This window comes from Peromyscus eremicus, chromosome 2 (genome assembly GCF_949786415.1).
Source record: "Peromyscus eremicus chromosome 2, PerEre_H2_v1, whole genome shotgun sequence".
NCBI classification, from domain to species: Eukaryota; Metazoa; Chordata; class Mammalia; order Rodentia; family Cricetidae; genus Peromyscus; species Peromyscus eremicus.
The window spans coordinates 143,798,008-143,823,408 of NC_081417.1; the positions used below are offsets into that span (position 1 = coordinate 143,798,008).

Here is a 25,401-nt window from a genome sequence, read left to right on the forward strand (position 1 = left end):
TCTGAGTCAATATGAATTTTATTAACACACATTTGTCAAAGTCTGTACAAACCAAAACATTCCTATGTTTTAAAATGTCCATTATTACAAACATACAAAGGAACAGAAGGTGTTACCAAAAGTTACTCAATTTCATGGTAAAATGCTGTCATGGTTTTAAAAAAAAAAAAATCAACATTTCAAGACTGAGGTTTCCTCTTTACCGTTCAGGAGCTCATGGTAGTTTAGAAAATGTAGAGGTTTGCTGAATATTAAATGCTAAGACCTTAAAAAAAGATTTAGTATAAAACTAAATGAGCGTCTGTGTACTGTCCCATTTCCCATGCATGATTTCTGTTTTACCTTTTGTTTAAGAGACCAGGACTATCATTCTTTTCTACTATCTTTTTCCACAGCCAACACAAATGACCTGAAAAATATCGTATGGTAATTTATCTTTACCGAAAAGTTTCTCATTCAAAAAGTTACAAAACAATTCAGCAAGGCAGGTTCCCCTGCTTAGAAGGGAAAGCTGCATTCCCTACCACAGAACTATATAAACACGTCCTTCAAGCTTCCTGTCGGAAAGAGCCCTCATGTCCCTATCTCTGTCCATGTGTCTGAGAATGCCACCGCAAACCAGAGAGCACTGTGGACAAGTGACCGTGACTGCTCTGACACTGGTGGACTGTGGTACAAATGTCACCTGTCTCCATGATCTGCTCTAACGCCAGGAACACCTGCACTGATTCCAAGGTTTTTTCTGGGTCAGGGCACATACTACCCATTTCCAGTTTCTTTCACAAAAATCCAAGAGTGAGGCTCCACATCCGAACCTCTCCCTTCCCACCTGCCTACTGGGTCACGATGGGAGAAGGGCACACTCGGGGAGACCCTGCTGCTGCCAGGAGCCCTTGCTTTGTAAACATTCTCAGTCAGAACAGGGAGCTCACAGGATGGGGGTGCAGAGGGAGGAAGTGCAGTGAGACTCCTCCCCATCACACAGCCCACGCCTAAGCAGTCCATGCCAACCCCTGGAAACACACAAGAGTTCAAATCTCATCCCACTTGATCTGCTCATGTTAAAAAAAAAAACCAACGTGCTCTGTTGACAGCCTGGCGTGACAGCTGACACGAGCGGATGTCTTTAAAAAAGAAGTGGCAGTGTGGGAATTTAACATTATGTGAAAGGAGAGGGAGGGGGGAGGAGGGAAGTGTCCAGTACAACCTGGACAACCGTTCTTTCTGCCCTTACTTAAAGACAGACTGGTCAATTCTCTGCACCCAAAGCATCTCCTCAAATGCTCTTCCACAGAGTCCTCCAAAGGCACTTAGCTCCACACTTATACCTCCAGCATTTACCTTAGCCTCAAGACTCTAAGGTAACGAGAGAAAAAAAAGATTGGATTCTTTTACTAAAAGCTAGCAAACAGGTCTGTTTTTTTTTTTTTTTGTTTTTGAAGAGGCATTGCTTTTACAAGAACTAGCCAGGCTACCATCATACCTTTATCAAGAAAAGGTTTCCTTTTTAAAAAATAAATAAAACTCTGTCTATACATAGTACAAAGGTCATACATAATATACCTGGAAAAACCCAAGAGTATACCCTGAAGCAAAAAGTTTATTGGCGAGAGAAAGCCTCTCTCAGCGCACGAAGTCTCAAGGTGGCAGTTCTCAAGGTTCCGAGGGCGGCAGTGATGCACAGTGGATGACAGACTACTTGCTCGTGGGGATGGCAGGTGTGCCGGTGGACAGAAACTCTGCACAGAACTCTGAGCAGTGACCACTATGGAAAACATCGAGTACTAAAATAGAGGGAGGGAGCAGCACTGGGGAGCGGAGAAGGGAGAGGAGGGGGAGGAGGAGGAGTGGGTCTGAAACCCCAAATGCTCAGCATGCAGTCGTAACACGGCACAAACCAGGTGTGTCCATTCAGCCCACTACATTCGCACAAAGGGTAATGGTAAGAAAATAGAGATTTTGTAAGAAAGCACAATTCCCAGAGAACAGCCAGGTTGCCAACCCTGACCCAGGAGCACCGGCTGCTGTTGCTGGGAGCCTTCTTGTGGTCCTCATGGAGACGTTATGGTGCCTGACTTCTCAGACTTCTTGCTCTTGGACAAAGCAGCTGCCTGTTTGAGAAGCTCTCGGTTTTTGGCCTAAAAATTATAAAAATAAAAAGTCAGTGCAAGAACAGCTTTCAAAAGATGGTTCAAAACATGGTATGTACTCACTAGACAAAAAGCAAAGAACAATCAGACTGCAACCCACAGAACCAGGGAGGCTACATAGCAGGGGGACCATAGGATGACTGTGGCTTATAATAAGTTTTGGTTTTACTCATTCACTGGGCAAGCTTTAGTGAAACATTTCATTATTAGGATAAGAATTTATACTGTATCAAGCTGATAATAGAAAAATAAATAAATAAATTAAAAAAAAAAAGACCTGGGCTGGAGAGATGGCTCAGAGGTTAAGAGCACTGGCTGTTCTCCCAGAGGTCCTGAGTTCAATTCCCAGCAACCACATGGTGGCTCACTACCATCTGTAATGAGATCTGGTGCCCTCTTCTGGCCTGCAGGGATGTGTGCAGGCAGAACATTGTATACGTAATAAATAAATAAGTTAAAAAAAAAAAAAAAAAAAAAAAAAAAGACCTGAGCTACAGGTAGGCAGTTCCTCTTTGCTCCCTCTTGGGTTTGGATGCTGAGACATAAGAACAGCGTGGGGAATATAAGAACAACTTGGGACTGTAACTCGGCTTTCCAGGACCCTACGATAAATCTCCCATGATGTAATGAGTTTTTATACCCTAATAAACTCCTTTGCTCTTTAAAAAAAAAAAGATGGTTAGTAGATGGTCTCCGTGCAGAGTGAGTTTAGTGGGTAATAATAATAATAATAACAATGGGAGAGCAGCTGTCTGTAGACATAAAGCAGGGGGAGAGTCCGGCACTGGTCCCGAGAGGAGAAATAACAGGAAGTTCTGGGGTGTGACACCTGCTTGAGTAAAAAAGTGAAGCGCACTGGTGAGCTTGATCTCTTGGGACTACTGTTACAAAAAGATAATGTGTGCAACACAAACCAACCAGGAAGCCTTAATGAGCAGAGTAAGTAGATCTATAATTCAGACATCTGGACTCACATCTGGTGAATTAAAGAAATAAAAGAGCACATTTGTTAATTCCAGTTCTTGGGAGAAAAAGATGAAAACACACTCAAATAAAACAATGAAAGATGTCTGAAAGGATTTTGTGTACTCTGTAAACAGAGAAAAAAAATCTAAGGGATGGTTACCAAACACATCGTCAGCACATCGTGTCAGCACACACTCACCTGCAATTGCTCTGTGACTTCTTTGTGGGTTTTCTCCATTTGGTTCATTTTGGCCCGAGTTTGAGACTCCTGATACTGAAAATCAGCCTTCAGCTCCGTAATCTGGAGGAAAAAAAAATCAGTGACTTCAACTCCTTCATAATGGTAAATGTCTTGGTATTGGAGGTCTACACAGACAGTCTTCCAATTTCCTGGAACCCAGGGCTCTCCTGCACGTCCACTCGGCCATCAAAGCCACACAGCACCCTTTTTCCTTGAGGGTTTTCTGAAGATTCACCAACCTGGAGCTCACTACCCTTCTCCCTTTCTTCCCCTCTCCCCTCCATCTTCCAAGTTCCAAGGTCAAGAATTCTCCTGCCTCAGGCTCCCCAGTGGCTGCGGTTACAGCTGCTCACACCTCCCTCCAAATCCGAGGAAACAGTTCTGGTTGGCCACGATGGTGGTGCCTAAGTATAACCTAAGCACTCAAGAGGCCAAGACAGGAGGGCTACCTTGAGTTCAAGGCCAGCCTGGGCTATATAGCGAGACTGTCTCAAATACACACCCAAACAACAACAAAAAACTTGACTTAAACTACTCCTCCCTTGAAGATGTGACAGTCCCGAAAACCCTCTGAATGCTCGTTTACAAGCTAGAGAAGAAGTGCCAGTGGTCACTGCTCTCAATTTCAAAAACACTGGTTTATTATCCACTCAGTCTTCCCCTGTTACTTTATTTAACTTTTACTCTATTATTATTTGTGTATGACACTGTGGGCACAAGTGACACAGCACCCCGGAGGTCAGAGGACAGCCTGTGGAGCTGGTTCTCTCCTTTCCTCAACAGCGGGTTCCAGGAGAAACCAGGGTGTCAGGCTTTCGAAGGCAGCACTTTACCAACCCAGCCAGCTCACTGCACCTCGTGTTTGGTTTATTAAAAACATTTGTGAGTTACATTTACTTATCCACTTACACGTGAGTGTGTGTGCGCCACAGTGTGCATGCGGAAGTCAGAGGAGAACTCCAAGAGTCCACTCTCTCTTTCTACCATGGAGATCCTGGGGATCAAACTCAGGTCATTGGGTTTGGTGGCCACCTCACTGGCCCTACTGTTTTTAAGAATTAACTCATACTTTGTCCCATCTTTATAATAGCCTGAGGTCTAAAAGGTTAAGTATGCCACGAGGACCGGCAGTGTTAACGTGATGCTGATCCAACTCCAGACTCCCGTCTACTGACTGCTGGTTCAGAGGAGGGCAGCTAACAGTGACTGGTGAGCTGAGTTGAGACTGACTAGCAACAGGCAGGGAAGCGGAACAGTCCAGACACAGGCACAAAGATAGGCCACCAAGGGCTGTTACTTCAACGGCTGACGACTTCACAGTAGCAGCGGATGGGGCTACAGATAGGAAGCCATGACACAGCAGAAGACGGTGCCGTAACTGGGCAACGGGCAACGTGACAATGTGATCGTGGAAGCTACAGGACACAAGAGCTAGTTGGTTTGCTCTTCTCAAGACTTGAGTTCTGCAAGTAGGAAGCAAGTGCTCTTCTGGTCCCTACTGTGCAGAAGTCTGTCTGTGCCGTTCTCATCTGGTCCAAGACACGTGGGTGTCTGTCATCTGTCACTCACACAGAAGAACGGAAAAGATACAGGGACTGGGGACTGATGTGAATGGTTAAGTGCTTGCCTAACACGCACAAGGCCTTGGTTTCAATCTCTAGGACTCCCCCCAAAATGCATGAAAACACAAGAACTTCTACAAAATTTAAACCAGGCATGGTGATGCACGCCTGTAATCTCAGAACCAGGGACAGAAGATCAGAAGTTCAAAGTCATCCTGAGCTGCACATGAATTCAAGGCCAGCCTGGGCTATATGCAATCCTAGCATGCATCTATAAAACCAGCACTTGAGAAGCAAAAGCAGGACTGCCACAAGTTCAAGGACAGTCTGGTCTGCATGGCAAGTTCCAGGAAGTGAGGACTCTACAGCAAGCCTCTCTCTCAAAAAACGGGACAAGGGTCACGGAGGTGGTTCAGAGGGTATAAATCAGCAGTCTCAACCTGTGGGCCCAGACCCCTTTCGCAAACCTCTATCTCCAAAAATATTTACATTACAATTCATACTATTAGATGTTTTTGTTTGTTTGTTTTGGAGACAGGGTTTCTCTGTGTAGTCCTGTATAGTAGTATGTTAACTAGGAACATAGCTCAGTAGCACAGAATTTCCTAGCACACACAAGACCCTGGGTTTAGTTCCCAGTAACCTGCCCCCTCCTCACCACACACACACACACACAGTATATTGTTATATGCTCCCTGCGGTACATACTAGACAAGCACTCTGCAGCTGAGCTACACCCTCAGCCTTACCCGTGGCTTTTATACACTGTGTCTGTTGGTTTCATTAACTAATGTCCTGTCTGAGAAGTAGGAACTCCTTGGAAATGCTGAGAAAAATCAGCGTTCTGAACCCCTAGGCTGAGGTGGACTGACCAACAAAACGCCATCCCATGAGCCAACCTGGCAAACAGACACTCTCTTCTCAGGGAGTCCCAAGCTGACCACAGGCTCTCTTTTAAAGCACCGATGATAAGTAGTCAACAGAGGGGAAGCATCATACCCCGTCCCATGGTCTTCACTCTGTAAACCTGGCCCGAAAGGCGGTAATGAAACCCTACCTTCTTCTCTTTCTCTAAGATCATCTGGTCCTTCTGATGCAGCATCTTCTTCAGAGTGGCCACCTCTTCCTTCAGCTGGGCAATGATGACAAAGTGGTCAGTGCCAGGGGAATCCAGAGCCAGGTCTGGGGAAAAGCTGGGTAGAAAATGCAGAGAGAAATTTCCTAACTCTACTTAAGGCTGTACTCCAGGTCACCTGATGGTGACCGTGGGGGCTTCAGTGACTATCTGAATTCCTGCCATCAGGCTCTGCTCTGTCCACATCAGACTCACCAGTATCTGCTGGACTTGAACTAAGTACAGGAAAGGTGGTCATCAGAAAATGATGCCAACCCAAACCAACCCCACAACCTGTCATATGTGGGACCAAAATAAACATGAGATCCCAAAAGCCAAGCTTACTACTGGAGGCTCATTGAAGATCTCCAGCCACGTTTGTGATTAGAGAACTGTCCTAGAATCCTCGATAGACTATCTATTATGAGCACACGCTCAGCCCTAAAGTCCTGTGATGAGGTTCAGCTCCTAAGAAACTGAGACACCTGCTGGCTGGTGGTGGCTCACACCTTTAATCCCAGCACTTGGGAGGCAGAGGTGGGCAGATCTCTGTGAATTTGAGGCCAGCCTGGTCTACAAAGTGAGTTCTAGGACAGCCAGGACTGTTATAGGGAGAAACCCTGTCTCAAAAAAAAAGAAAAGAAACCGCAGCTCCCACCTTGAAGCACGCAGTCTCCTCTGAAAAGATGGGGTGTACAGGAAGACTAGCTTCTGTGCTGCAAAGCCAGCCTATAATCTTAATATTCAGCAGGCTGAGGCATGAGGACTTCTGAGTCTGGGGCCCACCTAGGCTACAGTGAATTTCAGGACAGTCTGAGCTCCAGTAGGAGACTTAAACAACAACAAAAAGAATTTGGGATGCTTAGTGGAGGAAGGGACAAAAGTGGCAAACTCCAGTCACATTACATGCTGTTTACGACTCTCCACTTTGTCAAAGTACTGGTGACGCTCATGTCCTTTTAGCAGACCCTCCTCATTTCTCCCATTTCAGGGAATCTATCTGTAAGGCCTTGAGATTGCATGCAAAATCTTTTCTGCATCTACAACAGGAGGTATTCTGGGTGAGGATCCAGTTTTCAGCGATGCCTCAGAACAAACCAGGAACCACTGCCAGAAGGTCACTTCCTGTCTGTTTTTAGGAATTCCCAAAAGAAGTCCTTTACTTTTCTCGACAATCTGTAAAGCAATACACAACTCTGGATACTGATCTCAATCCTCTGTCAACAGAGCAACAACTCACAGCCTCTTGCTCTTGCTCCTTCTGGAACCTTACATGGCAGCTAATAAACAGTGCTGGAAGACACTCAACCAGCCTTCCACTGCACACGCTCCCTCATGGTTACCAAGTCAGCTACTCCTATGGCTGGCTGGAGCCTATCCACATGCAGCATCTGGAACAGAGCACTGGAGGAAGATTGGACTGATGTTCTCCTAACTGATGAATGTCCCCAAGTGCAAGTACGGGGTGAGCAAGAGTCAACGCAAACCAAGAAAACAGGTGTTCAGGATAAGGGCCCATCAGTCTTCTCCAAGTTCAGATCTAGAAGTTCCCTTGTATCTGTTTCATACCCACCAAAACATGTCTTCCCTCAACCCAATGGAGTATTTAAACTCCTAACTATAGCAAGTAAGGACAGAGTAACGGCCGACCAGGGGTAACTCTCCAGGTCTCCAAAGCTCCAAATGCTCTGCTCTGCCTGCTTCTCAGGAGACTTTCTCTTGTTGCTGCTGTTGGCAGTGCTGAGGATTGAAGCTAGGGCCTCGTGCATGAGATGAGAACACTCTACCATTGAGCTTAAGCACCGGCCATAGAAATTAATCTTACACCAATCAACTCTTGGCAAAACCAGTCCAGTGTATCCTGCATGGGCCTGATCCCTCTGAAGCTAGAAGCTCAATCAACATGAGAAGTAAAAGCAACAACTAGTTACCAAGGCAGCAAGCTAGTCTCTCCAATACCTCCACACACAGGGAACTTAGTGCTGCTCCAAGACATTTCCTGCCTTTTTCAAAGCTTTTAACATAAGAACAGGTTCTCTGCTAAGAGGCTGAGGCAGGGAGATTGGAGATTCAAGGCCCACCCTCAAGACAAACAACTCTTTTCCTGAGTTGAATCAAAACAGGGCTGAAGTAACAAAGCACACGTCCAGAGGCCATCTTCAAAGAACACAAGGAAGCCCAAGGCTGCAGGCTCGAAGGCAGAGAATAAAATGAAATTTACAAAGTCCTTTGGAAATGACAAACTGTAGGTGCCTGGCTGTCACCCGTTGCTAAATTGGATTCTGGACTGCCTACGGAGCACTTAGCAGTACGACTGAAGAGTGACCGGCATATTTTCTCAAGGAAGGAACACTGTCTAACTCATATTCCTCAAATCAGAAAGTTTTGGTCACAATTTTAACTAGGGAATTAGAAAATATTGGGCGGGGGCTGTGACTTCTTAGGCTATTGAAAAACAAATAGACTAAGCCACCTTCTAGGTATAAAACACCAGAGAACGCTAAGATAATGTGTTCTGTCTACAGCATGAAAAGCTGGGGACAGTGAATAGGAGGGGAGGCTGGGCATGGTGGTGCACTCCATTAATCCTATCACTCGGGAGGCAGAGGTAGATGCAGGCAGATCCCTGGGTTCCAAGCCAGCCTGGGTCTGCACAGAAAGTTCCAGGACTGCTTCTTAGTCTGTTGGCAAAGGCCAAGTATAGTAATACTCTTATCAATTTAATAGAAAGTTCCAGGCCAGCCAGGTCTACGTAGGGAGACCCTGTCTCAAATGAGAGAGAGAGAGAATGTGAAATAAACATGCCTCAATATTAAATAAGATTATGGCAGTAAAAGATCAACATAGAACTGTCATGAGGCAACATACAGAAGACATAAGGAATAAAATTTAAAGAGTAAAAGCATAAATTTTAAAAAGTTAGTGTTGCCAGGCAACGGTGGTGCACGCCTTTAATCCCAGCACTCAGGAGGCAGAGCCAGGTGGATCTCTGTGAGTTCGAGACCAGCCCGGTCTACAAGGTGAGTTCCAGGACAGGCACTAAAACTACACAGAGAAACCCTGTTTCAAAAAACAAAACAAAACAAAAAAATAGTGTTGGAGATAGAAACTAAGGGCCTTGTGCTAAGGAAGCACTCACCAGTGACTCCCCGGCCGCTCCAGCCCTGAGCATGTAAGTGCATGTCACACTTCAGGGCTGGAGATTCACCTTAGTCCACAGTACTTGCCCTGCATGTACAAGGCCCTGGGCCGGATCCCTAGTAATACAGAAACCTGGTAAGAGTGGTCCCTGCTTGTAATTCCAGGCCTCAGGAGGGAGAGATGGGGTAATCAGAAGCTCAAGGTCATCCTCCACTACACAGAGAATGAGGCCAGCCTGGGATAGACGAAACCCTCTCTACACTTCCCCATTTACACACACACACACACACACACTCTATATGAAGTGCTTGCTTGGGCAGCACATATACTAGAACTGGAACAATACAAAGATCAGCATGGCCCCTGTGTGAAGATGACATGCAAATTCCTGAAGCATTTCATATGTATAAATAAAATAGTTTGAATATTAAAAAAGAGTATAAAAATTATAGAAATGTCTCTTTTGTTACTGTTTTTTGAAGCAGTGTCTCATGCATTCCAGGCTGATTTGAGTCCCTATGTAGTTGATGATAACCTTGAACTCTTGATTCTTCTGCCTCACTTCCTAAGTGCTGGGATGACAGGTGGGTGACACCAGCCTAGCTTCAGAATGCTTTATTCAAAGCAAAGAAAAAGAGCAGGAAAAAACCACAAAAAGTAAAAAGGATAACAAAATGCAACTTAGGTTGTGTTATGAATATTTAAAAGAAATGCAAATAAGTTGACTAAATTATTAAGAACACTAATAATGCAGGGACATTCAAAAGAAATGTGTTTATGGATGAACATTTCCGTGACAGCAGAAAAAATTACCTACATTTTCAAACTATAAGATAAACATAGTGGCACATCCTGTAATCAGTGGGCTGGGGTAAAAGGATGCCTCAAGTTTGAGGTCAGCCTGGACTACTACCAAGTTCCAGGAGAACCAAAATTACACAGTGAGACTGTCTCTAAGCCTCCCCTCCTCACACAGATAAAACAAAAACAACAACTTTTTAAAACTAGTATGAGGCTAGAGATACAGCCTAGTGACACTCTCCTAATAGGAAGCCCTAGGTTCAATCCCCAATATCACATACACACAAAAACAGTATGGGAAAAATGATCTTTTAATGTCTTCTCTGGAGGACATAATAAAAGACCATGTACCTAAGGCAAGGACTAGCATCCCACTGAACAAAACCATCCTTACTTGTGGCCGGATGTGAGTCAACAATCTGCAGGGCCGACCTAGGTTTTAGCTTGGCACATCTCAGGCAACAGACAGTAGACTAGCGGCGAAACCTCAAGACAAGCAAGCTGGCCAAGGTAAAGCTACTAGAGACCGGGCTGGCAAAGCTGCAGCTCTGAACGAGCTTCCGGGGACCACCAGCACGGCCTGGGGAGAAGGAAGCAGATGGGAATGGTGGATCTGAAAGTACGGGGCTGGGCTCTAGTGGCCTGCTTTCTAGGACTTCAAAAAACGTCTTCCTTGAAGCAGTGTTTACAGAATCACACAAAGGTGATGGACACATCTGTTTTCTTCACAACAGCCCAACTAGCTCCGAGGAATGGGCGGAGAGACCAGAAAGTTGGTCTGCATGGTTCTTTCCCACATACAACCTGAAAAACTTAAGCATTTCCAGAAGGTTCAAGAAGATAAAAACCAATTAAACTAGCGTCGACAGACACTGCCTTGGTAGGATCTGAAATCAAGTAAATAAAAATGCAGCAGGAAGAGGAGACTCCACAGACGATTTGCATTCTGGGAGGTAAAGCACCAGGCAGCCCTGGTAAGGCCCTGGCTGGTGGCTCCCACAGCCATGCTGGCTGGGAGGGAGGGCTGCGAATGTTCTCAGAATGGAGAAGAGTCCAAGGACTTTGGGGAAGGGTCAGGTGATCTCACTTCAGGATGCCTGGAGGGACAGGAAAATGGATGGTTCCAAGACTCTGTTGAGAAGCAGCCCACTGCACCAACGCAGATGGGCTCTGGGTATTAGGACAAAGCAGCTCAGGAGAGGATCACTGAGAGGAGAGAGGAGCAATGAAAATATGCATTTAGGCAGGCCCAACTGAAACAAAACCACTGAACTCTATCTCCTTCTCGTCTGTCCCAGCATCTGTGCTGGAAGACTCGGAAGAAGTGTGAATATCTGGGCAGACATGTAGCCCTACCTTCACCCTACCTCTCTGCTCTCTCTCTAAACCAACTCCGCCTGGAGGCTACAGGCCCAGACCACACAGAAAAACATTCATCTCCTCACTTCTAAGACTTCCTTAGTGGACTGAAGAATAACTACAGTTAATCCAGTTACTAGTTCTAAATATGTATTTTTTTATTTTTGAACTGGGTTTCACTACGTAGCCCTGGCTGGCCTTGAACTCACAGAGATCTATATGCCTCTGCCTCTGCCTCCCAAGTGCTAGGATTAAAAGAGTGTGCCATCACACCCATCTGACTCACCTTCCCAAGTTTTGAGACTACAGGCAAGGCCAGCATGCCCACTAAGTTCTTATATTCAACTGATAACAGCTATTAGTAGCGCTTATCCGTAACTATCAAGTGACTAGCATAGCACCCCTAACGGGTCCACTCAGGACCCCGGCTAGCTCTGAGATATACCCTCAAGTGTAGTCAAGAACTATGTGTGCATTTCAAGTGCGTGAGCACTCATACTCCAACTGGCTCACCTGTCTCCGTTAGCTGTGATTGACTCAAACTTGGATTTTTTCTTTGGGATTTCATTTTGAATTGAAGATGTAGAAAGTGTTTTCTGGCTTTTGATGGCAAAAAGAGAGAGAGACACATTAGAAATCAAAGATTAATAAAACACTCCAAGGAAAGTCTGTCAAGTGGGCCAACAATGTTCTGGGCAACAGCTTATTATTTTTGATTAGTAAAATCTTCCAAGGTGGTTTATAGGTTTGGATGCTTGGATGCATGGGTAGCCAGTTTCTACAGGGTCAAAAACCATTTTGATCTTAATTACTTACTTCCTGACTAATTAATAGTTATGAAAACAGAACTGATCAAACTGTAAGAAATGTGTTTTCTGGTTTAGAAAGTCTTTTCCATTTCCTATCCCCCACGCATCTTCCATCTCATAGCTCTAGGAAGTACAGACAAGCTACCCTCCGACAAGTCAGTACCTGACCTACCCAAGGAGAGGCAGCAGGAAAGCTGTAACAAAAGCCAAGCAGGCACGAATGAACTCCTAGCCTTTCTCATGACATCTCTGTGAATGCACTCTGGGCCTCAGTCCCACAGAAGAACTAGCTTTAGATGTAGTACCGTCACTCACAACTGGCTCTAACACCAAAGCCGGGAACCTGCCCCTGGCATGAAATCCCTTCATTCGGACAGATGTCCCAATGCCACACCCAAGGGGCTCAATGAAGTGCCTCAGGGCGGTTCTCTGCATGTGTGTAGTGGGGGTGAGGGTGGGAGAAGTTGGGGTATGTGAGGATGAGACAGGGTTTCATGTAGCTCAGGTTGGCCTAGAACTCTCTATGTAGCTGTGGCTGGCCTAGAACTCCCTATGTAGCCATGGCTGGCCTTGACCTCCTGACCCTTCTGCTTCCACCTCCAGAGTGCAAGGGTTACAGGTGTGCACCACCACCTCCAGGCCGAGATGAAGTTTCTGTAACATTTCTTAGCTTACCTATACTTGCACGAAAAGATCAGCCCCAATGGGAAGCGCTATAAACCAAGCAAGGCCTTGTAAACATTAGGTGAACACTACACTGAGCGACATTCCTGGTCCTCAGTTCCCCTTTCTTTCAGTGCCTTCTCTACTAGCCAGGGTATTGCTGCCCACACAGGCTGGGTTCTTCCCTTGCATAGGCCCCTCGATAGTGCCCATAAGCCCCTGACATGCGTGCAGGCCCTCTCCCCCTCCTCCTCCTCCTCCTGCTTCTCCTCCTCCTCCTCCTCCAGTTTCCAACAACACAAACAGTCTGACGGTCTCCCAGGTTCTGTGTGCTCCCATGCCCTCTAGTCCTCTGCAAACACTAGTCCCTCCCTCTCCTAGGATGCCCCTGCCTTGTCCTCATCTGACAACTCCAGTCCATAGAGGGACAAGCAAGCTCTTCTCCAAGTCAGCTTTCCTGCCTTTCTACCTGGATCTTGACAAATTTGCAAAGTGGTGCCCATTGCATTAGACTGCGACGACTTGATTACAAATCTGTCTTCTCTACCAGAAGGCATACTATTGAGAGCAGCACGGCTTTTATTCATCTCTGTATTCCCAGCAGAGTCCCTGGCCCATGAGAGTACTTAATAATGCCTAGTGAACAAACAAACCCATAATGACAGTAATAACAAAAAACAGCTAAAACCCATTGAATACTGTCATTAGAAAACAAACTGCTATTCATGGACTATATAATTTGCCTTCACAACAACCCCATGAGGTAATGCTATTCTCTTTCTCATTGTCGAGAAAATTTGCTACAGACAGGATTAAACCTAAGCCCCAATTCCCAACATCATTGTATATACTCTTAAAAGAAGCTTCAGCTATCAACAAAAGGACATCTTTCAACTGGCTCCCAGCCTGAAAAAGTCTAGAATACCAATCAACTATTTGTCCAAATATATATATATTTAAAATGCTGTCTATAGCCAGAAAACAAAACGTCCAATCCCCAAGGGATTATGCACAATTAAAGTTGAGAATTCCACTTACTAGTTCTACACACCTTAAAGACACAATACAGAAACCTCCTTGGCCCTTGCAGACATAGGAACTATAAATATGGCCAGCCAGAGACTTCCTAAAGGCTTGTAACAACAGGACCACTTCTGAGATGCCTCCCTCCTCGACTGCCTGAGGAGTGAGGCTCCTGGCCTGCCAGCCCCTACAGTCCTCTCACGGACCTGTGTTACCTGTTATAATGGCTGCCACCACTCAGGCGGCTGTACTGCTCCTTCTCCTGATGGCTGGCTCGGGAAGAACTGCTCAGGTGTCTCCTCTGCTCTTTGGTCTTCTGAAGGACACGCTTGTAGGACAGCGTGCACAGCCAGCACAGGAGCTTCCCATCTACCTGAAAGATGAGACACAGTTCAGAAGAGGTGAGGTCTGTGCTAACCATGACCACTAAGACCCTGAGCTAGACCCACTCAGGTTAGCTCCAGCCCTGCCACCTGCAAGCTGTGTGAGCCTGGGGCAAGTCACAGGCTTTAGTGACAACGGACATGGACCACTCAATATGGTGCCATACACATAAAAATTGATGTCTCTATAGTGTACATCTTTAATCCTAACACTCGGGAGGCAGAGGCAGGTGGATCTAAAAGTGTGAGGCCAGCCTGGTCTACAGAGCGAGTTCCAGGGCAGCAAGGGCTATACAGAGAAACTCTGTCTCAAAAAAACCAATAAATAAATTAATTAATTAATAATTTCATCATGCAACTAAGGAATGCTGAGGCAGGAGAAATAGTGTTCCCCAGGGATGAGCCCCCCAACTGGTTATCCAATACCAAGTGGTCAGTTCTAAACTCATGTACACACAAACAGCACTGATGGGCTGAGCAGGTTGTACTTACATATTTGTGTGTTTATAAGTATGTAGGTACCAACAAGAAAAAGAGCGCCTGAAATCTGAAGGGAGGAAGAGAGCAGGGAATATGGGAGAGGCTGAACGGAAGAGAGGGAAGGGATGTAATTATATTTTAGTTTAATTTTTTTTTTTTTTTAAGATTTATTTATTGTGTATACAGTGTTCTTTCTGCATGTATGCCTGCCAGCCAGAAGAGGGCACCAGATCTCATTACAGATGGTTGTGAGCCACCATGTGGTTGCTGGGAATTGAACTCAGGACCTCTGGAAGAGCAGTCAGTGCTCTTAACCTCTGAGCCATCTCTCCAGCCCCATAGTTTAAATTTTTGTTTTGTTTTTTCTGGGACAGAGTTTCTCTAGGTAGCCCAGGCTGGCCTCAAACTCAGAGATCTGTCTGCCTTTGCCTCCAGAGTACTGGAATTAAAGGTGTGTGCCACCACTGTCTAGCATGATTTAAAATATTTTTAAATAAAAAATAAAATTTTAATTAATAAATGTTTAGCTCAGTGTGGTAACACATCTTTACAATCCCAGCAGCACTCAGGAGGTGTGGCCAGAGGACCAGGAGTGCAGGCCAATCTCACTACCCAGTGAGTGCGTCCAAAGCTAGCTGGGTTACAGGAAACCTTATCTCAAAAGATGAACAAAAGCCAAATGTGGTGGTACAAACCTTTAACATTAGCACTCAAGAGGCAGAAGCAGGCAGACAGCTGTGGGTTCAAGGCTAGCCTGATCTACAGAGTTCCAGGCCATCCAGGGCTACACAATGAGAGCCTGTCTCACTGAAATAAACAAAACAAAAAAGTTATTTTCTGTAACTACCTCATTCAGTCTCCCTCTGTTTCTCTGCCATAGCTGTTATTCTTGTCAGAAAAGATAAAGAAATGGACACATAATGAGAACAACTTGTCCAAGATCATTGAGCTAGCCCCAGGAACAAGACAGGACTCAGGTCTAGGGTACTGCAAAGCCCAAACTGTCCCCTATCCCTGGAGATGGACAGAACACTATTTTCTCCCTTTATCTTTATTTATGTGTGGGTGTTCTGCCTGCCTGTGTGTCTGTGTACGAGTTATGTGCAGTGCATTCAGAGGCCAAAGAAGGCCTTGGATTCTCTGGGACTGGAGTTTAAGAGGCTGTTGTGAGCTGCCACGTGGGAACTGGGAATCAAATCTGGTTCAAGAGCAGCCAGTGCTCTTAACCACTGAGCCATCTCTGCAGCCCAGGGAAAACTACTACTAAAGGGACCTCCTGATTACTAACACAGCTTTTCCAACATCTCGTTTAGGGAAAGGTGTCTCAGCTGCCAGGCAGGAATATTCTCATCGGTGAAAGTTATGTCCCTCCACTATAAATTAATAAATCTGGTTAACAGGAGTCAGCCTTGAACGCACAAGGACTCTGGGCATCGACAGAGTTTCAGGGCTGTAATATATTCTCTGTTATTTCCTGACCACCACATACGATGTCCAGGCCACTGCCACAGAGCAAAAAGATGAAGAGCGAGCTCCCAGCCTAATGGGGTGAGAAACACGGAATACAGAAGGTAATGTTTCATAATGCTACATTTCCAAGACAATAAAGGAGTGATAGGAATCGTAACCAAGGGAAGTAAAGACTGTCTCCAGCATGTGCTGTGGTGTACCTCTGTAATCCAGCACTTGGGGAGGCAGAGGCAGGAGGATCAGGAATTCAAATTCTTCCTCAGCTACACAGGGAGTTCAAAGCCAGCCTGGGCTACATGAGACCCTGTCTCACCTCCTCTTCCCCCGAAAAAGGTCTCTGTAAAGAGGGGCCATCCAAATTAAGACCAAAGAAACCAGTCAGAACTCCCTGGAAAAGGCTGCCTGAAGCAAAGAAGAACCAGCACAGAGGAGAGAGAAGAAAACTGGGAGGCCTGAAGACTGAAAGGTGGTTACAGGTGAGGAGAGCGCAGGACAAAACTGGGCACTGGGTAAGACCTGGCAAGCACGGAAGAGTTTGGGTTTTATCCAAGTAGAAATGGAAGCCACAGCCGGGCGGTGGTGGCGCACCCCTTTAATCCCAGCATTCTGGAGGCAGAGGCAGGCGGATCTCTGTGAATTTGAGGCCAGCCTGGTCTACAGAGTGAGTTCCAGGACAGCCAGGGCTACACAGAGAAACTGTCTTGTAAAACCAAAAGAAAAAGTAAAAAAAAAAAAAACAAAAAACCGGAAGCCACTAGAAGGTTTCAAGAATAGAGAGATTAGTATGACCAAACTCTAAACCATGTTGATCCATCAAGATACTGAAACTCGGGGCTGGAGAGATGGCTCAAAGGCTAAGAGCACCGACTGCTCTTCCAGAGGTCCCGAGTTCAATTCCCAGCACCCACATGGTGGCTTACAACCATCTGCAATGAGATCTGGCGCCCTCTTCTGTATACATAATAAATAAATAAATCTTTAAAAAAAAAAAAAGATACTGAAACTCAACACGCACATTCTATGTGATGTAATCTTGTGATCTTTAACTTCAACACAGAAACATCTGGAGCTGTACAGTAGTACTGGTACCATTACCTCACCTATGCGATCATCATCTCTACATCTTAGACTTACACAGACTTTTGCCAATTACCACTTATATGAGGTACCTCTCACTATAATTTGAATTATTTTAAAAGGTTATTACATTATTATTTATTCATGTGGAGGAGGTTTATTTATGCATGTGGAGCTCAGAGGACAATTTACAGAAGTCAATGCTCTCCTTCCTCCATGCGCGAACTCAGGTCATCAGCCTTGGTAGCAAGAACCTTTATCCACTTAACAATCTCACAGGCCCCAATTACATTCTTAAGAAGGGTTACAGGAAGATGGTCATGGTGGCGCATGCCTTTAGTCCCAGCACCCGTGAGGCAGAGGCAGGCAGATCTCTGAGTTTGAGGCCAGCCTGGTCTACAAAGCAAGTTCCAGGACAGCCAGGCCTACACAGAGAAACCCTGTCTTGAAAAACCAAAAAAAAAAAGTAAATAAATAAAGAATGTTAGGGGCTAAAAAGACTGCTCAGTAGGTAAAGACACTTGCTGCCAAACTTGATGACGTCAGCTCAATACCTGGAACCCATATGGGAGGAGAAAACCAACTCCTCCAAGTTGTCCTCTGCACTCCACAGGGGTACCTGTGGTACATGAACACAGAAGTAAACATATAAAGTGTAACTGTAATAAGATATGGACAGGGAACATGGGAGCACACACTTTTTGTGTGTGTTTTAGTTTTTTGAGACAGGGTTCCTCTGTGTAGCTTTGTGCCTTTCCTGGATCTCACTCTGTAGACCAGGCTGGCCTCGAACTCACAGAGATCCGGGATTAAGAGAGCTGATGGTGGCGCACGCCTTTAATCCCAACACTCGGAAGGCAGAGCCAGGCGGATCTCTGTGAGTTCAAGGCCAGCCTGGACTAGAGTGAGTTCCAGGAAAGGCACAAAGCTACACAAAGAAACCCTGTCTCGAAAAACAAAAACAAAAAAAAAACAGAGAGCTGGGGTTAAGGCGTAAACCACCACCACCCAGCGGGAGCACACACCTTTAATCTCAACCGTCAAGGCCAACCTGGTCTATATACAGTGAGTTCCAGACTAACCAGATACAAAGAGACCTTGTCTTAAAAAGAAAAAAGGAAAATGGGCTGGAGAGATGGCTCAGCGGTTAAGAGCCCTTGTTGTTCTTGTAGAGAATCCAGCTTGCACCTGGTGACTTGCACCCACACTGCTCCAGGTCCAGGGATATGATGCCCACTCCTGACCCTGTCCAGCACCAAGCACACACACGGTACACATATACGGAGCAGGCCAAATACAAATAAAGATGGATAATGCTAAGAAAAACCATTTTCTGTTGAAAGAAAAAGAGATGGGCCTGGTAAAATGGCTCAGTGGGTAAGGGACTTGCTACCAACCTGTCCAACTGAGTGTGCTCCCTGGGACCTGCATGGTGGAAGGAGGGCCTATCCACTGCTCCCACACACAAACATGCGTATACTGTGGCAAGCATAAGTATCCCTCTCATAGACACAAAATAAATAAATGTAACAAAAAAAATTTAAAGAAATGTTAGACTAATGGTCTAGATTTGGTAAATGAAGAACACAATCTAACTCTCTAAGTTAGTCAGTAACAGGAGCAGGACAGGAACTCAATCATGCCCATCTGATTTGGCCCAATTAAATTCCCCCCACCCCCAAAAAAAGAAGCTAAAGAAGACAAACCAGCCACTTACCTTCTTTCGATCGTCTTTCCTGTCAAATGCACACTGCTGCTTGCACTGTTCACAAGAATATGGGGGTCCATACTTCTTCTCTGAATTTGTGCAGCGCTGGCATTTATTGCCAATAAATGCTGCAATTATGTTGCAATACTGACAAGGCTTAGGCTTAAAGGAGAGAAAAAAAAAGATCAAGTAAGTCTATCATAAAATACTGGCCCATTTTTACAGTCGTACTTCCTACTCTGTAACCCACGAAACAGGGCAAACACGTATTCCCAACATCCTGCATTTGCCCCTACCATGTTCAAATGAAGCCCAATCCTTAGCATCATAAAAAAGTAATCCCCATATGATTATAAACTTTTTAAATAAATAAAATAACAAATAACCAAAGCTCATTAGTGTCTATGATGAAACTTCAAAAAAAAAAAAAAAATCCAATAGAACATAGTTGAGTTTGAGGCCAGCTTGGGATACATGAGACATTGTCTCAGAAAAACAAAAACAGGCCAAGCACGGTGGTGCACGCCTTTAATTCAGCACTCAGGAGGTAGAGTCAGGTGGATCTCTGTGAGTTCGAGGCCAGCCTGGTCTACAGAACGAGTTCCGGGACGGCCAGAGCCAGACAGCGAGACCCTTGATGCAAAACAACAAAAACCAGCCTAAGAGACGGCTCAATGGTCAAAGGTGCTTGCCAACCCCAGAACAAAGGCAGGAGAGCTAACTCCACAGAGCTCCTCAGACATTCACACGCATGCTGCGCCAATAAGCAAATATTCAGGAAGGCAGGCAGGAAAGCAGGGAGAAGGGAAGGTAAAGTTGTGTGTGTGTGTGTGTGTGTGTGTGTGTGTGTGTGTGTGTGTGACTTTAAAACTTTTAAATGTGTATGGGTGTTTGCACATATGTATGTGCATTACATGGGTACACTGCATGCAGATGACAGAAAGGGGTGTCAGATCCCCCGGAAATGGAGTTACATGTGGTTGTCAGCCACCATATGAGTAGCTGGGAACTGAACCCCGCTGAACCAAGTACTCTACACCATTGAGCCATCACTCCAGCCCTGGAAGGCTGAGTTCTAAGAGATCTGAGTACTCATTCCTGTTAGGATTTTGGTCCAGAGAAATCCTACTCACCGTTCCATACAGCTGCACATTCTGAGCACACTTCTTGCATATTGTATTGGTTTTACTGTTAAAGAAAACAATGAAACAAGACTTCTCTTAGAACATCTGAAAACTTATTCCTCTGACGTCCAAGGAATTTGTCATTGCTAAGGTGCTAGGGGCTAGGGGATGTATAGACTGGACATTTGATAAATAATGAAACCCTAGTTTAAAGAGAGAATAAGTTACTTCAGATTACGCCCCACCCCCACCCCAGGTTGGTATTTACTCATATAGCCCATGCTGGCTTCAAACTCACTATGTAGTTGAGAACAGCTTTAACTTCCGGTGTGGTAGGACTACAGACGTGAGACCACCATGCCCAGCTTTAATTATGACATTTTTAAGTATCCCTAATAAAACTAAAAGGCCCTCAAAATACGGTGTTACACTGAAGTGAAATACAGAAAAGAAGTGAATTCTCTCTACTTCAGATGAGTATCTGAAACATTTTAAGGCAAGGAATAAGATGGGTGTGTGTCTGGGGTATGAACTCGAGACTACACTCTCCATTATAAGGAAGAGTATGAAAAGCAGACACAGGGAAATAGATGTTATGGACAAACACTTAGTATCTATGATTTCTCTAAGTTAGCCACTGACCAGATAAACACTTCATTTGCCTTGTGAAGATCTAAAGGTCATGCATGATATGACCAAAGTGCTTGAACTAAGCAATCTGCCTACAGAAACTCCATCTTCAGATAAAGCCAAATTAGCCAATCACAGTGGCACATGCCTTTAATCCCAATACTCAGGGTCAGAGGCTAGCCTGGTCTACATAGCAAGTTCCAGGCCATCCAGGGCTACAGAGTAAAAATATGTCTCACACACTCACACACACACACACACACACACACACAGCCTAACCCTTTATACAAAAGAATGTTTGATATATAAAGACATATTAAATGGTCTGAGACCAAAATAAAAACTGAGTCCATTTTGTGATTATTTTGTCATACCATTTCTAGGGAGGGGACCATAAAGTTAAAACAGAAAACAAAGAGGTGGGCACAGTGGTGTACACCTTTAATCCCAGCACTTGGGAGGCAGAGGCAGATGAGCTCTGAGTTTGGAGCCAGCCTGATTTACAGATGAGTTCCAGGACAGTCAGAGCTACACAGAGAAACCCTGTCTTAGAGAGAGAGAGAGAGAGAGAGAGAGACAGACAGACAGGCAGGCAGGCAGGCAGACAGACAGACAGACAGACAGACAGACAAAGGAAAGAAAAGAACAAAACCTCAGAATTGAGAACATTTAAATTAAATTGAAACTCAGGACATGGTGGTGTGGGTCTATAATCCCAGTGAGGCTGTATGGACATAGCTGATAGATCACTTGCCTACCATATGTAAGGCCCTGAGTTTGATCCCAAGCATTCAAAAAGAAAAAAAGAAAAAAAAAAAAAAAAAAAGAAAGAAACAAAGATATGCAAACCAAAATTTGCCAGGGCAATTTTTAATTATCTGCATGTATATGTGTCTTCCATGTTGGTAAGTACATGTGAGAGCAGGTGCCCTCAGGGGCTCTCATTTCCTGGAGTTACAGTTTGTTTTTTTTACACAGGTCTTACTATATAGCTTTAGTGGTTGGCCTGTAGCTCACTATGCAGACCAATGCTGCAATTAAAGGACTGCTAGTATTTTATCGTGTGTAGGAGGGTGGTGGTTGTTGTTTTTGTGAGACATGGTCTCTCTCTGAGTGCTGGGATTAAAGGTATGTGCTCAATCAGCCTGCTTAAATGTTTAAAATCACATGTCATTCACTTTTCAGATCCTTGATCTTTTTTTTGTTGTTGTTGTTTTTGTTTTTCGAGACAGAGTTTCTCTGTGTAGCTTTACGCCTTTCCTGGAACTCACTTTGGAGACCAGGCTGGCCTCGAACTCACAGACATCCGCCTGCCTCTGCCTCCCGAGTGCTGGGATTAAAGGTGTGCGCCACCACCACCCGGCCCTTGATCATTTTATATGTGGTGTTTATTTGAGGCAGGGTCTCACCAGTCCCCGGGATTGCAGACAGGTACCACCATGTGCTCTGCTCCCCACTTCTCTTTCAAAGTGGCAGGAAATTGCAGTAATAAAATAAAAATCTGCCAGGCGGTGGTGGCACATGCCTTTAATGCCAGCACTTGGGGAGGCAGAGGCAGGCGGATCTCTGTGAGTTCAAGGCCAGCCTGGTCTCCAAAGCCAGTTCCAGGAAAGGCACAAAGCTACATAGAGAAACCCTGTCTCGGGGGGGGGGGGGGGGGGGGGGGGGGGGGATATAAAATTAAAATAAAAAAATAAAAATCTAAGCAGACAATGGGTAATACATAAGATATAACACGCACACTATATACCCATTAATATACAGGAAACTATATAATCTGTATATAATGTAATTGACATTAAATCTGTATGCTCTAGGTGGGTGTCGTGGTGAATGCCTTTGATCTCAGCACTATGAAGGCAGAGGGAAGTGGATCTCTGAGCATTTTATTACTGCAGTCCATCCTGGGACTGGTTCTGGTGACCATCCTGGGACTGGAGAGATGGTTCTGGTTAAGAGCACTTGCTCTATTTCCAGAGGACCTGAGTTCAGTTTCCAGTACCCATGTAGGGTAGCTCACTACCACCTTTATCGCCAACTCCAGGGGCATCTGATACCTCTAGCTTCTACTGGAGCCTGCACTCACAAATGCACTTAACAATAAAAATAAAACTTAAAAAAAAGACTATTCTAGTCTACACAGTAAGAGCTCATCCAAAAAAACTACAATTAATTATAATTATAGCCCTATGTGTACATGAAATACAAGCAGAAACTTTAAGAAATAAGTCTATTTACTTTTTTTTTAATTTTATTTGTTTCAGTTTCTTGAGACAGGGTTTTTCTGTGTAGCCCTAGCTGTCCTAAAACTCACTCTGTAGACCAGACTGGCCTTGAACTCAGAGATTCCCGTCTCTGCCTCCTGAGCACTGGGATTAAAGACCTGTGCCTCTACGCTTGGCTTTTTTTTTTTTTTTTTGGTTTTTCGTGACCAGGCTGGCTTTGAACTCACAAAGATCCACCTGCCTCTGCCTCCTGAGTGCTGGGACTAAAGGCATGCGCCACCACCACCCAGCCTTGGCCTATTTTTTTTAATGTTACTTTTTTTATTTTTTATTTTTTTCGGTTTTTGGAGACAGGGTTTCTCTGTGTAGCTTTGCGCCTTTCCTGGGACTCACTTGGTAGACCAGGCTGGCCTCGAACTCACAGAGATTCGCCTGTCTCTGCCTCCCCAGTGCTGGGATTAAAGGCATGCGCCACCACCGCCGCCGGGCTTTTTTTTTTTTTTTTTTTTTTTTGGTTTTTTTCAAGACAGAGTTTCTCTGTGTAGCTTTGCGCCTTTCCTGGATCTCCCTCTATAGACCAGGCCTGCCTCTGCCTCCCGAGTGCTGGGATTAAAGGCGTGCGCCACCACTACCCGGCCAATGTTACTATTTTTTAAAATGTGTGTTCTAGCTTGGCCATGGCGGCACATGCCTTTAATCCCAGCCCTAGAGAGGCTGAAGATAAAGACTGTTTCAAACTGAAAGCTAGCCTGGGCTACTGTCTCAATACACTGAAAACAAAACAGCAAGAAAAACCAAAACCTCTTTCCCAGCCAACCAGAACCCTACCTCTCCTGCTGGTACTCAGTCCTGCAGTAGGTGCACTTCACAACAGGGTGAGCAATCCGGCATTCCTGAAATGAAAGGAGGTGATCATTTGGAAAGGCACTGGGGAGTGGAAACAGCCAACAACAGGAAGCAGCAGAGCTGGGTATTAACTATCCCTTAGCACAGCCACTACACTTGAAGTGAGTCATTTAACTTCTGGACCTGATTTTCCTCCTCTGTAATAGCTGCATCACTTCCCTGCCGTTGGTGTGGGAGTAAGAATTTGTATGAACTACTCATAAATTGTAAAACAAATATATGCCTGAATAAGCTCCAGATCGGTAACCAGTCTCCAGATTCCAGGGCTGGTTATCTGCCACTGTGGGATACCAAGAAGGATAACTCGGGGGGGGGGGGGGGGGGTTGAAGGCAACAGATTAAAGCCGTTTTGTTTATAGAACTTCCTTTTTAAAAAGAAAAAAAAAAAAAAAGCCGGGTTTGGTGATGCACGCCTTTGATCCCATCGCTTGGGAGGCAGAGGCAGTCGGATCTCTGAGAGTTCCAGGGCAGCCCGAGCTTCGAGTGAGACCCTGTCTCGAAAACAAACAAAGAAAATTTTACATCATAGTTTTTATGTCCAAGGGACAATGTAACATTGTCTTTCAGACTAGGTAAACACGAGTAGCTGAAGGAAAGAGGGAAAGATGTGAACATCTTTTTTCTCTTTTTTGGTGAGCGACACACATCAGACACATTCTGAAATATCTGAGAATTCGGCAACCACCACTTCACACGAGCTTGGTGACTTAAATGGTGCTCTAGTCACTTGAACAGACGAAGTGGGATGAAGAAACAAATAAAAACATTGGCATTTCAGGGGTTAAAAAATGGTTAGGGCAAGACAGAAGGCTACCAATTAGGTGCTAAAAGGTCATCTGATTCGTGTGTTCCAAGGCTACGCTGGTGAATTCTTTTCATTTTCCCTAGTAAAGCCTTGCCACCTCCAACTTTGAGACTGGCTGAAAAGTACCCATGAAGTGTCCGAGTTCGAGACACTCCTCACAGGCAGCACCCGACTCCGGGGTTCAATCTCAGGAGGGACAAGGGAGGTCCCTGGGCCTTCATTCTGCACCCAGGGCGATCACGGCAGGAGAGAAGGCAGTTCAAGCAGATCTTGCCGGGGGCCAGTCGGTGGGGGGAACAAACAAGAGACTCGCCATCCCCTCCCGAGACCTCACCGGGTCCGAGAAGAGAACCCCGCCGTTGCTAAGCACCGGGACACGCCGGCTGCCAGGGCCTGGACTCGGCTCCGGGCTCCCCCACGTGCCCCGCAGTCCCCGGCCAGCGGGGCGCCGTGCCTCGGCGAAGCGGGCCGGCCACACCCTGCCCGAGGGGACCCCGGCGGGCGTCCTCGCAGGAGCGAGAATTCCGAGCCGCGCCCGGAGCGTCCCCAGCTCCCGGCCGCCGCCCCAGCCCGCGAACCTTGCACAGCTGCTGCCCCTGAGACAGCGCCTCGAAGGGGAAGCGCTGGTGGCACTTGGTGCAGGCGTAGAGCGCCGCCATGTCCGGCCCGGGCCGTGCTCACCGCCGCCCCGCCCGCCGGCCCGCCGCTTTATCTGACAGTCTCAGGCACAACCTGGCGGCGGCGGCCGGCGGCGGGCTGCGGAG

At 45.7% G+C, this 25,401-nt stretch overlaps 1 protein-coding gene and 1 non-coding gene across 4 annotated transcripts; one reads left to right on the top strand and one right to left on the bottom strand.

The window, feature by feature from the left end:
• Positions 1 to 25,401, bottom strand: Fam76a (family with sequence similarity 76 member A). Of its 3 annotated transcripts, XM_059255110.1 has the most exons (10): positions 25,216 to 25,399; positions 23,755 to 23,819; positions 20,081 to 20,135; positions 18,957 to 19,109; positions 14,045 to 14,202; positions 11,848 to 11,934; positions 5,977 to 6,112; positions 3,316 to 3,417; positions 2,003 to 2,138; positions 1 to 1,765 (listed from the first exon to the last, which is right to left on the bottom strand). In XM_059255110.1, the coding sequence occupies exons 1-9, from the start codon at positions 25,294 to 25,296 to the stop codon at positions 2,052 to 2,054; spliced, it is 924 nt and encodes a 307-aa protein (XP_059111093.1). In that variant the 5' UTR covers positions 25,297 to 25,399; the 3' UTR covers positions 1 to 1,765; positions 2,003 to 2,051. The 3 variants fall into 3 exon arrangements, with proteins under 3 accessions (XP_059111093.1, XP_059111092.1, XP_059111094.1); XM_059255109.1 differs by having other exon boundaries at positions 1 to 2,138; XM_059255111.1 differs by lacking the exon at positions 11,848 to 11,934 and having other exon boundaries at positions 1 to 2,138; positions 25,216 to 25,401.
• On the top strand, positions 9,479 to 9,582 carry LOC131905367 (U6 spliceosomal RNA). The gene has a single exon (XR_009377898.1). It is a non-coding gene; the product is annotated as a U6 spliceosomal RNA (small nuclear RNA).